The 15,212-nt window shown below is 40.2% G+C and overlaps 1 protein-coding gene and 1 pseudogene across 5 annotated transcripts in view; one reads left to right on the top strand and one right to left on the bottom strand.

Annotated features, from left to right (window-relative positions):
• The window catches only part of hspa12a (heat shock protein 12A), a 224,453-nt gene that overhangs the window by 110,860 nt on the left and 98,381 nt on the right, over window positions 1-15,212 (bottom strand). For 3 of the 4 annotated variants that reach the window (XM_033612830.2, XM_033612828.2, XM_033612829.2), the window contains exons 2-3: window positions 7,382-7,458; window positions 4,966-5,093 (exon numbers count right to left, since the gene is read on the bottom strand). The exons of the other annotated variant lie outside the window; for it this stretch is intronic. In XM_033612830.2, coding sequence (XP_033468721.1) covers window positions 4,966-5,093; window positions 7,382-7,458 — 205 coding nt within the window. The remainder of the gene's footprint in view (window positions 1-4,965; window positions 5,094-7,381; window positions 7,459-15,212) is intronic. 4 annotated transcript variants of the gene reach the window in all.
• LOC117253948 (uncharacterized) lies at window positions 11,178-15,176 on the top strand (annotated as a pseudogene). Its single transcript, XR_013487863.1, has 10 exons — window positions 11,178-11,794; window positions 11,877-11,988; window positions 12,203-12,287; window positions 12,425-12,531; window positions 12,623-12,999; window positions 13,145-13,398; window positions 13,544-13,672; window positions 13,768-13,908; window positions 14,020-14,146; window positions 14,465-15,176. The product of XR_013487863.1 is annotated as an uncharacterized LOC117253948 (transcript).

The following is a 15,212-nucleotide window of genomic DNA, read 5'->3' as shown; positions in this document are numbered from 1 at the left end:
GAGCAGTAGGGTTGTGAATTGGATGTGGTATTGTATGGGAAGCCAGTGGAGTTGATAGAGAATCCGTGTATCATTCGTTCATTCGTTTTTCAAAATAAAACCAAATATGAAAAAACAAAATAATGACTTGTTTTTTCAATATTTGTTTCCAGAACCAAAATGAAAAAACGGATAACGACTCGTTTTCCGATTTTCTGTTTAAATGGAAAATGGAATAAACAGATAATGGGCCGGATTCAGGCCTTTCATGCACTTTCAATATTTTCATCTCTCCGGAAGGCAAGTTTTTTTCTTTTGCAAGCACTGGTTTCTTGTCGGACCGGTCGGAGTGACAACTACATCCAGTTCATGGAAGCTAACGCTTTGGCTAACAACCGCTGCATGTGGAGGCTGCAAATTTGGAGAAATTGTTCAATATGAGGTAAGTTGTGCTAAGGTAACAATACGTGCCAGCTTACTGTTTGCTTCTACAGCTGACATATTGGAATAGACTTCATGTGGCGAGTAATTTTTACATTATTTGAAGATTTATGTTTGTTGCGACTTGCGAATTCGCCACATTCAGCCATAACGGCAGCATAAAAATAATGCTGTATTTAGGTGGATTTCAGCACTCACATGCATTTTCTTTGGGAAATGCCACTCTAGTTAAGTTCTATAAACATTATAAAAGTAGCATGCTGGGATATAAATGCATTTTTTGTACTTTTCCACAACACAGAACAAAATGAATGCATCAATGTTCAATGGGAAGCAACCAGGTGGACTTCAAACCAGGGTTCCACCAGTCGAAAGTGACGACAGCTACCTTGACAGTGGGGATAGTGATGAAGACTACACACCTACACCACGTCGGCAGGTTTCATCACCTGGTCAGGAGTGTCGTCTGTATGCAGCATGCACAGACCCCATGCACAGAGGCACCGCCTCGCCGCAGTGGTCGTGGGCTTGATCCCAGCTTGCGGCCCGTGTCATTCCCCCATTCTCTATTTCCCCACTTCATGCTATCCTAAAGCAACAGGCCAAATAGATTACCTGGCCATATGTTTGTGAAAGTAACCATGTGTACAAGATGTGTATATAATGTAGATAAAAATGTCTGCACTCTTATACAGTGATTTCTTTTTTTCTACACTAGGTGATGAAAGCAGCAGTAGTACTGACAACAGGAGCAGCAGTGATGAAGACTCTGATGGATATCACAATGCTCTTCCTAGCACCAGTGTTCTAAAGGACAACTTCAGTATTTTTCAACCTGGGCCCTATTTCCCCATGTGTATGTGTGCATATGATTCATGGTTACAACTCGTTCTAAAATTGGTTCAGTATTGAGGGAGGCGGATGCAACCGGAGCCGCGAAACGAGCTAAAATGGTAACGGGGGCAAATACGTCCCGTATAAGTTTGCGCATTAAAAGTGCTTTTTTTTCGCCACTGACCGGTTCAGATCGCTAGAAATGGCGTTTTTAGGACGGTAGATTTATTTGCGGCTTGTAAAATAGGGTCGTAAAAAGATAGATCTACTGAATATATCTAACATCTAGTAAAGCCGAACTAGTAATGACACTGCACCTAGATGAACTATGTTAAGAAATAAAGCAAGGATGTTGGCTAATTTTAGATATTTTAGATAGTACTCTAAGAATGGTATTTTTGGGATGGTAGGTTTTTTGCGGCTTGTTGTAAAATAGAATCGTAAAAAGATACATCTACTGAATATGTCAAATGTCTAGAAAAGACGATCTAGTAATGACACTGCACCTAGATGAAATATGTTAAGAAAAAGTAAGGATGATGGTTAATTTCAGATAATTTAGCTAGTACTGTAGAAACGGCATTTTAGGGACTGAATATTTGAATAGATCTATATAAAATATCTAGTACAGCCGAACTATCATGTTATTATTATTATTATTATAGGTGGGAAATTATAACAGAGGAATATATTTGCAAGAACACTATTGTGTTTTTGTGTGTATTCAGGACATTATTGAATCAGGGAATCCGACAATGGATCCTAAGTGACTTTACATTGGCATTGTTTCCGTGGTACCGGCACGTAATTTCAACCCAATTCGTGCTGCCACGACGGAATGCGGTGTTAAGAGGTCGTGGTCATTTCACCTATTTCTGTGAGATCAGGTTGTTTTTTGGCCCAGTGTATAAAATGATTTTTATTTGTTTCTTGGCTTGTTTTTTTTTCTTTTTTTACTGTAGATAGTTACTAATATGAGTCATCCTCAAACAATACAATACTACTCAAAAGTAAACCAATAATAACAACAATGAAATAAGCAAAAATAATATTAAAATTATATTGAAATTTTAAAATCTATTTACATAGTGGAATGGTAGCCTAATAGATAACTTAGATACAATTTATTATTGTTTAGACACTTAATTATTGCTTAGATACTATTTAGCCTATTATTGTAGTTACTTTTAGCATGTTCTACTTTTATCTACTGTGGGCTATATGTTTTAATTTATTTAATCATGAAAGTATTTTATGTTAGGCCTACATCTTAATATTTTATGCCATTTATCATAGTTTAGTTCTTAACTCCAGTGTTTCCTCAGTGGGAGTGTGTGCATAGAATAGATATACATTTAGGTATGATACAAATTAGCAACAACAGGAATAAATGGAAAAAAATGGTACAAAAAAAAAATAAAAAAATATTAAAACACATTTTCCCGTCTCAGGTATGTAGATTTTATTGATGCCACACAATTATTTTCAATGTCCTGACTATAACACCAACTATTATAATCCAATGTGAAACAGAGCTCAAGCTTTTCACTTAGAACACTGGTGCTAGGAAGAGCATCGTGATTTCCATCAGAGTCTTCATCACTGCTGCTCCTGTTGTCAGTACTACTGCTGCTTTCATCACCTGGTGTAGAAAAAAGAAATCACTGTATAAGAGTGCAGACATTTTTATCTATATTATATACACATCTTGTACACATGGTTACATTCACAAACATATGGCCATGTGTAAACCGCAAAAAGCTGAAACTCTACACGAAATTATAGCATTGATCCGCATGAACCCGACCCGTTATCCGTTTTTTCCATTTTCCATTTAAACAGAAAATCGGAAATCGGAAAAGGAGTCGTTATCCGTTTTTTCATTTTGGTTCTGGAGACAAATATTGAAAAACAAGTCATTTTGTTTTTCATATTTGGTTTTATTTTGAAAAACGAATGATAAACAGATTTTGGAGGACAGGAGTGATGTGCTGGATGGATGGTGTTCTGGTGATGATCCGGGCAGCAGCATTTTGGACCAGTTGAAGTTTATGGATGGATTTGAGGGGGAGACCAGTCAGAAGAGTGTTGCAGTGATCCAAACGATAGGTGACGAGGGAATGGACCAGTACGGCGGTGCTGCTGGGTGTGAGAGAGGGACGAAGTCGATTGATATTGTGAAGATGGAAACATGCAGTCCAGGTGATGTTATTAATTTGTGTTTGGAATGATAGCGTACTGTCGAGGATGACACCCAGACTCTTAACCTGAGAGGAGGGGGAAACAGTGGAGTTGTCTATGGAGATGGAGAAACTGCTAGCTTTTGTGAGGGTGGACTTAGAACCAATGAGGAGAACCTCTGTTTTATCATTGTTCAGTTTGAGGAAGTTGATGGAGAACCAGGATTTGATGTCCTGTAAACAGACACAGAGGGAGGTGGGCAGGAGGTTGGAGGTGGGTTTGGTGGAGAGATAGAGCTGGGTGTCATCCGCATAGCAATCAAACTGTATACTGTGTTTTCGAAAAATATGGCCAAGGGGGAGGAGATAGATAATGAAGAGGAGGGGACCGAGAACAGAGCCCTGGGGAACACCGCCGGAGGAGAGGGGAGATGGCTGGGATTTCATTTTAACTGAATGAACTGAGTGCGGCCAGTGAGATATGATTTAAACCAGTCGAGGGGTGTGCTGGATATTCCAATGGATGCTAGTCTGTTGAGGAGGATGGAGTGGGAGATGGTGTCGAAGGCTGCACTCACGTCTAGGAGGATGAGGATGGATAAAAGTCCGGAGTCAGCTGCAATCAGGAGGTCATTGGTGATTTTAATAAGTGCTGTTTCTGTGCTGTGGTGGTAAATAAGCTACAGTTAAATTAAAACCCATTTTAGGAGATAGATAATGAAGAGGAGGGGACCGAGGACAGAGCCCTGGGGAACACCGGAGGAGAGGGGAGATGACTGGGACGTGAAGGATTTTAATTGAATGAACTGAGTGCGGCCAGTGAGATATGATTTAAACCAGTCGAGGGGTGTGCTGGATATTCCAATGGATGCCAGTCTGTTGAGGAGGATGGAGTGGGAGATGGTGTCGAAGACTGCACTCAAGTCTAGGAGGATGAGGATGGATAAAAGTCCGGAGTCAGCTGCAATCAGGAGGTCATTGGTGATTTTGATAAGTGCTGTTTCTGTGCTGTGGTGGTAAATAAGCTACAGTTAAATTAAAACCCATTTTATGGTATTCAGCTCCAATTCATCAAGACTGTGAAGATGTGGTTTGATCAGATTTAATTGACAGAGAACAAACACACCATCAGTTTTTCATTCAAATATTGCTGAACCTGATTGGTGCCCAGGTGTACACACCAGAATTTTCAGACTGAGACATGCCCACTTTAAACCAGAAATTAAAGAATACAGAGATCTCTCAAATGAAACAAACCAACAAAAAATAACTTTTCTAACTTTGTTAAGACATAATATGTTTATGTCGGACCCGATCCCTCACAGTGAGCTGATTGCAAAGGTACATTTTCAGGACCTGATTTGACCAATTCATTCAGAGAATAGCAATATAAGACCTTCATGTTGATTGCATTTTTTTAACTGTGTTCAAAGAAGGTATGCCACTATCAGCAAAGTACATATGTTGATGTAGCTTCAGCCCACCCCCACACTTCTTGACTGTCAGTGTCTGCACTGCAGTGCTGGCCTACCTCATAGTGTGAATGCACTCCGGCTCCTTAGTGAAGGCATAAGCATAACCGCTGGATGTGGTGCCAAAATCAATGGCTACTACCACCACATAGGACGGCCCCGACGGTACCTGGTCTGTGTCGCTTTGCTGTACAAAGAGAATGTACAGTTCGACAGGGTTAGGACATGTACACACACAAGCACTTCAGGCTATAACATTTGCATTTACATTCCAACAGCGATCAACAGCAACATTCACTGAAAAGAGCAAATCATCATCACAGCCTAACACAGATGTGAACACACACACAGCAGCACCAAAACGTGTACAGCTTATTCCCGCATGCCTTGATAGAGAGCTGCATGGGGGCGGAGGAGTCACTGGTTCATAAAATATGTTCACCCAGTCTTTGGTGGCCTGTGTCCTAACACTGAGTACGTTTCTGCCTTTATTTCAACTTAAGACAATATTACCACTGAGCTGTTTACGTGGCTACTGAAAAAGAATATTCCACTAACATTCCTGTTGGCATGCAGTCATGCATACTCTGATTGACGTGTTCTAACAGGCTGTTTATCACGTCAGCTGTGTGAACACAGCCTCCCTCTTTCATTCCTTCAACCAGCCTCTTGAAAAGGTCAGTGTTGCGATATTTGTGCATATCCAACTAGAATTACTGCCCCACAGCTATTCATGCACCAGTCAAGTTTAAAGTTTACATCCATGTCTGTGATTACATGAATGCTTCACACACATCTTCCCCCAACAACACAGAGGATTTACACAATCAGCATAATTTTGAGATGAATGTCACCAATTAAGTATCTGACCAAATGTCTCCCCTTCTGTTCCTGAGATATGATATTGAGTAATGGCAAGAGGACTTGAGATATCTTGTTCATGAGAATGAGACAGATGCAAGGTCACAGCGACCTCGACCACTGAAATCCAATCATTTCATTGTTGAGTCCAAGTAAAAATTTGTGCCAAATTTGAAGAAATTCCCACCAGGTGTTCTTGAAATATCAAATTCACAAGAACTAGACAGACAAGATAAAAGTGACCTTGACCTTTGACCACCAAAATCTAATCAGTTAATCATTGAGTCCAAGTGAACGTTTGTGCCAAATTTGAAGAAATTCCCTCAAGCTGTTGTTGCGATATTGGGTTCACGAGAATGACATGGATACAAGGTAGGGCTGGGCGGTATGGCCTAAAATCAATATCACAGTATTATTTTGGGGGGATGCGGTGACGGTATGATATCGCGGTATCGTCTTCTCTCTTTTTTTTTTTACACCTTAAATAAAACAATTTAAAAAGCCATACAAGTCTAGGATCGAAACTATTTATCTTCAGAAGTAAAATGGTTGCTAATCCATCTATAATTGTGTATAAAACGTTATATATTATGTATAAATGTTAGAGGGAAAAGGGAGGGCCGGTGGCTCCCGGGCCCCCTTCTCCTGCGGGCCTGGGTTTGGTGCGGTTGGCCAGGCCACCTCCATCACGTAGCGAGGGAGGTGCGTGAGGCAGGCAGGCTGGGCCCCGTTCTGCTGCCGTAGCCAGAGTACTGTGGTATGATGGTAACCACAAAAGCAGTACCGCGGCTCATGTTTACTGCGGTATGTTACCGTCACCGCGAATACTGCCCAGCCCTAATACAAGGTCACAGCAACCTTGACTTTTGATCAATGGCCACAAAAATCTAATCAGTTCATCCTCAAGTCCAAGTCAACCTTGGTGCCAAATTTGAAGAGATTGCCTCAAAGTGTTCTTGAGATATCACGTTCACAAGGATGGGACAGACAGATGGACGGATGGACCAGTTTGTGTACAGTGTATCCATGACAACACATAGAGCCGACTGTAAATGGACAAGAGACAGTGTGTCACAAACTGCAGTAAAATCTGGGGGTGGGGGGAGAAATCGATACAGCACAGTATAGTGATATTTTGCCTGGCAATATCATATCAATACACCAACGCCAAGTATCATTTCTTATTTTATTAGTTATTAAAATTACAAATACAAATTCAACTTTTGGTAGCCTACTAGAATAATAAAATAAATTTCTTTTTCAGTCCACTAGATACACGTTGCTGCAATAAAAATGATTGGAGTGAGATAAACACACTGAAAACTTTATCTCATTAGACGATGGCAAAGTTTTTAATTGAGGACGTAATTTGCATTTGAAAAAAGGTAGTAAATCGCAATATATTGCAATAAATGCTACTGCAATACTCATCACAATGCAACATGTCATAATAATATTGAACCAAACCTGAACTGTGACTCCTAAACAGGACTATGAACCGGACAGTGACATCTGTGTACCTTTACATCCCTTATACACACATAGAAAGCATAACATGCACAGAGTAACAATAGTTACAGTAATGAGAAAACATGCATAAGAGAACTTAGTCACCTGAGTATGTGAAGGAGACAGTGGGGTAATTCCAGGGTCACCCATACTCTTTGCAGGAGAAGGATTAGCCATTGCATCTGTAGAGGACACAAAGATGTTCATGTCAGACACTTAACCTTTACTTTTATACATTCTATCGTTCAGTCACTTATGTACATGCTTACTTTGTACTATGCTACGTACTGGCCCAAATGTACGACAGTATTTTTGAACTATATTTCAAATATGTTTGAAAAGGGCAAGCTGTATTATATTGATTATGTGTTCACAAAATCAGATCAAGTGAAATTAACAGTTTGAATTGGGGTGATGTACTATCCTCTGAAGATCTGGACTATGAGTGTGACACTTTCACTAACAAAATTAATTCTGTGAGGGATAGATTCAATGTGAGTATTCAGATAAAACCTAAAAACAAAAACAACTTGGTTTAATGTAAATTTGTGGAAGCTGATGAAAACTACATGAGATGCTGCATTAAGGAAGGCAATTAACTAGAAGAGACACTGACATGCTGCTCTATAAAGGCCTAAGGAACAAAGTTATCCAAGAGCTAAGGTTAGCGAAATCTCGTTTTTATGTCAATATATTGAATGAGGCAAAAGGCAACAATAAAATGATCTGGAAAAACATAGATGATCTCATAAGGAGGAATCCAAAATCTTTAGGTGATCTCACATTAAAAGTACAGGGAGAGTTAATTGAAGATAATTGTGCCGTTGGTTCTGCCTTTACTATTTTTTTTCTGAGTCTGTATGTGAACTTGGGAAAAAAATTTCACCAAGGGAACTGGATATTGCTTCATTGGACACAACAGACCAGGTTTTTGAACTGATAGAAACAAATGTGTCAGTACAAAAAATCATCAGCTTCTTAAAAATCTCCAAAAGTAGAGATGCTTTTCATCTTGACACCAAGTTTGTTAAGTCACACAAAGATATCTTAGCTTGTCCTATTACTCATTTAATTAATTTGTCTTTTAAAATGAGTCTTTTTCCTGAGGACTGGAAATGTGCCATTGTCACGCCTGTTTTTAAATCTGGAGACCGCCTTGAAGCCAGTAACTACAGACCTATAAGCACACTGCCGGTACTCTCAAAAGTTGCTGAGAAGGTCGTCATTGAACAACTGACTACATTTCTTAACACTAGCAATTTTGGTCTACATCGTATGCACTTTGGTTTTAGAGTCAATCATTCCACTGAGACTGATATGGGGTGAAATTAATGCCAAAACTCCACAAACAGGCAATAGCGTTTCACGCACGTTCACCGTTTCGCAAACAAACTTACTGTGTTTTGCAAATACAAAACACAATTCACAAACTAATGTATTTGTTTTGCAAATAGGAAATTTACCTATCAAACAAATACACCATGCTTCTGACACTAATAATGTTTCTTCAAGAGAAAAACAAAATCCTTCACCTAAAAAAAATACCACTACAAAACAATTTTACTACTACAAAACAATTATACGGCTACAAAACAATTTTACAACCACAAAACAATCCTACAACCAGAAAAAAAATCTACAAAAAAATTTCACGCGCGTAAAACAATCCTACGCCCAGAAAAACAGCCACGTGACTTTTGGCAGTAATATTCCTCCCTCCTGTTTGTTTTTCTCGTGTGCACTCTGATCCACAAACAAATGTCCCGCAATTGGCACTCCACAACACTGGGTGGCGCTGTTGAATCACTATAAGGTCTCCAGCGCCATAGTACCAGAGTGAGACCTGGTCCCGGACCCAAAATGGAGAACCGAGGAGGAGGGAACGAAGCTCAACCTGTAAGTAACGCGTTTGTTTTATTATCCCCTCGTTTTCAATCATGCAACATTATTGAAATATTATGAGTTGGTGCGTTATGCTGCACCAAGAAACATGTGGGAGCGCTTTGTGTTCAATTAGGTCCAGACGTTGTGCTCCTAGCATTGCAGGCTAACGTTAGCTCTCTGTAGTTTCCCTTTCCATGACTGACGGCGTTGGTAGCTAGATGAAAGGATGGGGTCAGGTTCAGGTTACGTTGAGTTGTCACTCTGGCTTGTAATGTTACTAATGCCGGTATGTATTCTGAAAAATTAACATTCAGAATTGCACATGGCAGATGTTATTACCCTAGCTATCACTACAACCGTAACATTACGAGCCGCACACGTGCGGCTCAGACCAGGCAGAATATGTAAACGAAGAGTTTAGCTCAGTTAGCTCAGAGTGACAGATCAAACATCGGAATTGGCGTTACACTTGACAGAATAACAATGGTTAGATTGGTATTAGTGTTGTTGATGATGTTTGATCACTTGAACAAGTTGACATAAATATGGGACAGACTGCTTGCTACAGGTGGCTTGGCTGACATTAGCCTTGTGCTTCAGGAGTTCAAGTTTAGCCTCCATGTTCACCGTGTCGCAAGCGGCCACAAACTAACCAATTTTACAAGCGGTGTATGACATAACGGTAGGAACGGTAACGGGAGAGAGAGGGGCTGGCCAACGGACTGAGCAGTCAGTGAAGACGACGTTAAGTTTGCAGTGAAGCTAGAACAGTGTGCATCCTGTTTTTATAGGCAACTGTGGCGGGAGTAGTGGTGACTTTAGCTGTAGCAGCTACAAGTCTCCCTGTGCCAATCCATGTTATTTAAGTACATATATTGTTGATGTTTCAAGTCTTTTTTTTTCATTCTTGTTTGTATGTATGTATGTATGTATGTATGTATGAATGTATGTATGTATGTATGTATGTATGTATGTATGTGTGTGTGTGTGTCCAGAAGCCTGACTACATCCACATCGCCGCTGCTGCCCGAAACTTGCTTTCCCTATTGGCAGCAAATGTGGAGCAAGCTGGGCAGGTGGCTGAGGTGCCAGGCCAAGTACAGGGACAGGGACAGGCCCCACAGTCCAGCCAGGAACGCAGAATGATTCAGGAGAATGTGCAGCAGGAGATGTCTTAGTTAGAAAAACAACATTGTATCTATAATGTGTATAGGCTATGCCGCTTCTATATGTTGTTGTTGTGAACTGTTTTTGTCTGTAAACAACAACATCCCTTGCATGCCTGCCGGTCCTCTGTTGTTCACCCTGAGGTTTCTCCGATTCCCTGTTAAAAGGGTTTTTCCTCAGTGTGAAGGTCTAAGGGTAGAGGATGTTATGGTATAATGTTACTATGTAAAGCCCTTTGTGACAAACTATGTAAAAATGGGCTGTACAAATAAACTTGCCTTGCCTTTCCATGTGGGTTAAGATTTTGTATGACTTGCCTTTCCATTTTCTTTACAGGTCTTTTCCTGCTCTCTTTAGGAAGAGCACTGGGGAGCGCAGGTTTTCAGCGACAAAACCAGCCGCAGCGTCATCCCCAAGAGGAACAAAGATTAATTTCTATTTGCTTCCAAACCCCTTGACAACCCGAACTCCACAGGGCACCGAGGAGCTTACACTCCTGATGGCAGGCTTGGGAAAGAGGGTTATAATGGTTCCTGACAACAGCAACCATTCAGAGGTAATACCTGTCGATGTTATAAATGATAAAAATGTTTTAAAATGGGAGACAGGAATTAACGGTACACCAGAATTTAACATTCTATTTTGATCAACCCTTTTACCTAGGTGAATTGGTGATTTCTCTTGACCAGAACCAGAATGTAGACCGATACCAGGCTCTTTCCCTCTCTATGAAGAGCCTGGTAGAGCGAGGCTAGATAATCAGTGAAAGCACCCGTTGAACTCTTTGTTTAGAAGGAAAAACTGCATTCACACTGCTCTCCATGGCACATACTTCCTCACCACTAAAGAGAAAATGTGTTTTTTTCCCCCAAAAGTAATTGCCAATGGTTTGTCCTATTAAGATTTCAGAAATGCTGCAGTGTGAGTATCCAAAGCTGAAGAGTTTGTCCGGGGATGGCTGTTTTACAAGGCTACTGGTAGGCATACAACATAATTTGTGATGATGTGTGTTTTGACACATCTGAAATGGATTATTTTAAAACTGTAGAATTAAATCAGTGTTGCTAGATATCTATGATAATATTCCAGGGTTCAGAATTAACATGCCCAAAATGTGGATAGAGTATTCAGTTGATAACTTTCTTTTACTTTGATCCCTATTAATTTGATCATTTTGCCACTGTTCAAAACAATGAAGGAGGAAGTGGCCAGAGAAAACTCGCCATGGTCCCACCAGAGTCGGAAGGGTACAATGGCAAGCTCCTAAAAAGTGTTTCCAGTTATGGAAAAATCACACTATTCATCATTCCACTGCAAGACAACATCGACACAACACCACTCCCAGCTGATGCCCCCGAGTTTAGCAAGATGCCAAAGTCAGAATGCAAGTGCTGTGGAGAATGTTTACCACTACAGGCATTGGCTCTGCATGTAGCCTCATGTAGTCGCAAATCTTGTACTGAAGAAGTAAGTTTTTCAACATAACACTTTTAGCTAAAGTGAATGTTTTTAAAATATTTTTTTCAACCTAACCTAATCTACTTGACAGGAAGACAACAATGACAATGAAGACGAAGAAGATAATGGTGCTGGTGCTGGGGTTGGTGCTGCTGTTGAGAAAGATCAGGATGATGTTGCATTTGTATCCTGCAGTCAGAGCAGTAAGTGTAAGTACACTGTCATCGCACAAGAATACCTAAACATATTTTTACGGTTTATTAGTTAATGATGGGTTAAGCAAGCCCAACAGGGAATATGCATAGATAGATAGATAGTAAAATCAGTTGTTTTGGGTTATTTATATTTTCTAAACAAAACAGTAAGTCCTTGATAACATTTGATTCATTATTTTTCTTGTCTTCTCTGCTTTCACAGATGCTACAGAGATGCCGTGTCCCATTTGCCAGGTCATGTACCCTACTCAAGTCATTGAGATGCATGCCAGCGGCTGCAATGATATGTATGTTGTTGTATTACTCCCTGTATTTACAAGGTCTAGATTCTGCCTAGACCCTATTCAGATATTAGAGTAAGCTAAAACCCAGAAATTATGTCATTAATGCCATCAACTAAGGAGAAGCACTTGTTTGAAAGCAGGGGATTGGATTTAGATCCGACGGAAGGACCATGTGGTGCATCCTCACAGACTGTGCCTTCTCAGAATCAGGCCGCAAGACCTTCCGAGTTAGACCACACAATTGAGGGTTTGTAATCTATTTGATACACCATTTGAGTGTTTCATGTTCAAATTTTTGGTTAATGGCTTACTATGTTAAACTTTCCATCTATTTCTAGATTGGAAGACCATACCAGACCAGGCAAAGGCTGCTCAGGTGTACAGGAAGACAGCACTTGAAATCCACGCATCAGGGAAGCCACTGTATTTGCGTATTGACATTAGGAGCAGCCAGTTAGACCAGGAAATGGCTTTGATTGCTTTTTATAAAGCATGCAGCGCAGAGTGGGCGAATCCTCTGCAATGCAGACTTGAAGGTCCATCTCTTTTCTCTCTTTTTATTCAATTTAACAATTTATGTGCAGTTTGATTTTCACAAATAACCCTGAGTATTTCTTATATTTAATAGGTGATCCAGCAATCGGAGAGGGAGTGAACCGCTTCGTGTTGTCCAGAATCATGGAGAAGCTCAAATATGGTTTTAAGATCAATTTAGGTAGTGTCCTCAATTACATTGCCATATTTGATTTAGCTACAATATTCTTACTGCCATCATCTCTCCAATTAATGCTGTATGTGTAGAGGCCAAGTAAAACTTTGAATACAAAGTACCTGATCAGGGAATTTCTTCTGTTTGCCAGGAAATGCTGGTGCCACGAATCTATTTGACGGCGAGCCGGATCACCTTGTTCCCTCTTCCTCTGCTTTCATTGTGGACAGTGACCTGTTCCTAATGGCAGGCCGTATGATCGGTCATTGCTTTTTAAATGGAGGTCCTGCACTGACGGGACTAAGCCCTGCCATTGTGCACGTCCTATGTAGCAGCACACCTGAAACCGCCCTCATAAAAATTAATGACTGCCCAGACTTGGACCTACGAGAGAAGATCACATTGGTGTGTATTCTTCAAACTAAAAAAAAAATTGTTTTTTTTTGTCTAATGGTAAATTCAGGTTTTTACAGATTTGTGTTTCTGTTTTTTTTTTTTTAAATAGATTCTTCTTTATTGGGTTTAAGTGTGTTCATATTTTGTCTTAAAGCTTGAAGGGAGTTCTGAACTGTCAGCAGAGGAGAAGGAGAACCTTGACACCTTGTGTCTCGCATGGGACCTTCCATTGATGACCTAAAACAACCGAAGATGGCTCTTTGAGAGGCTTCTACATCATGCAGTATTTGAATATATTTCTTTTTTAACTATTTGACAACATTTATATCTCTTTTAAACCACTATACGTGTAAAGATTTGTTTTTGTTTCCCCACTAGGTCATTGGACGGACGATGAAGCAAGTAAAGCAAATAAGAAAAGGCCTAAAAGAAACCATGGTGTGGCCCCTCATTTGTGCGCGCCCAGATGTTGCTCCAGAGATTTTCCCTCGGGAGATGAGTTCTGTGTTGACCCCAGAGGTAAAAAGCACAAGATAAGCAGTTTTGGTAGTATCTGAAAGTTTATTGTTAAATCCACCAGGACAATTGCCTATCCCAGTTTGTTTCTCTGCTTGTTGTTTTTATGTGCAGTGCATTCTGGAATGCATCAAGTGGCCCAAAATGACCGGGACCGAGGACGATGACGATGACGATGATGAATGCTCTGTGTCAGATAAGAGCCGCATCACTGGCTACCTACGGCAGTTCATTGAAAATGGTATACTTTATTATATGAGTGATGCATGTACAAACAAGACACTGGCTCTGTTCGTCATTTTTATTCTTAATTTATGAAAGAAGAATTGCTTGAGCTTGTTTTTAAAAATAAATATTGAAAACTGGAGTCAAACAGTAATGATGAAATAATATCGATGAGTTGGCATCAACTATCTTAACCAATACTTTTCAGGTAAACTTTTGGAAAGCATTGTTCTTGACTAAGATGTACATGACAACCATGAGCAAAATGTATAAAAAAGGAGAGCATGCTCATCACTATGAGCATTGACATATTTTAAACATTTCTGTTTTTCAGCATCCAGTGATGAACTGAAGGCACTTGTGAAGTTCTGGGTTGGATGGGAGGCTCCAACAGCTACCCTCATAGTGGAGGTCGTAGACTCCAGCCTACCAAAATCGTCCACATGCTTTGAGACTCTCCGTCTTCCTGCCCGCTATAAGGACTACATGACCTTTAAGAAAGACTTGATTGCCTGCCTTCAAACTTCCGACACAGGATTTGGATTAGTGTAGTGGCAGTATACTGTCATTAAAGGAGAACTATGCAGGCCTGGTCGCTTCCCCACTGTTTTTCTGACCCTCCTTCCAGCTATGTGCGTTTATTTTCAATGAAGCTGGCAAGAGGGAAATCCATGAAGCGGTGGATAACGTTATATATGCAATGTTAGGAAGGGTATATTTGTATAGTTTCATTTGTCATAAACAAGAGATTTCAGTTTGCAGGGCGCATTAAGGCATGGTGCTGCTAGGATGGAGGCACTGATCTTGAAAGGTTGGTTTTCGGCTAAGAGGTGCTACGTAGAAGACAGAGAGCCTCTTCTCTGCCTCTGACAGGTTACAAGTCTTTAATTTAACCATAATTGTAATTCTGAAGCTGTTTAATGAAGGTAAGGTGCGTAGTTCCTCTTTAAAAGCTGGTTATTGTTCTGTTAAGGTTTTTTTTTCACCTTGGCTGCCTGCTGTGACATAAGCACAGTTGCAAAGCACAGAGAAAAAACAAATTGTCATTACTCTGAAACAAAATAAAAACATTCTTGAAATAA

The sequence above is a fragment of the Epinephelus lanceolatus genome, chromosome 17, assembly GCF_041903045.1.
Source record: "Epinephelus lanceolatus isolate andai-2023 chromosome 17, ASM4190304v1, whole genome shotgun sequence".
In the NCBI taxonomy this organism is placed as follows: domain Eukaryota; kingdom Metazoa; phylum Chordata; class Actinopteri; order Perciformes; family Serranidae; genus Epinephelus; species Epinephelus lanceolatus.
The sequence above is the reverse complement of the archived record's forward strand: the minus strand, read 5'-3'. Positions and strand labels throughout refer to the sequence as shown.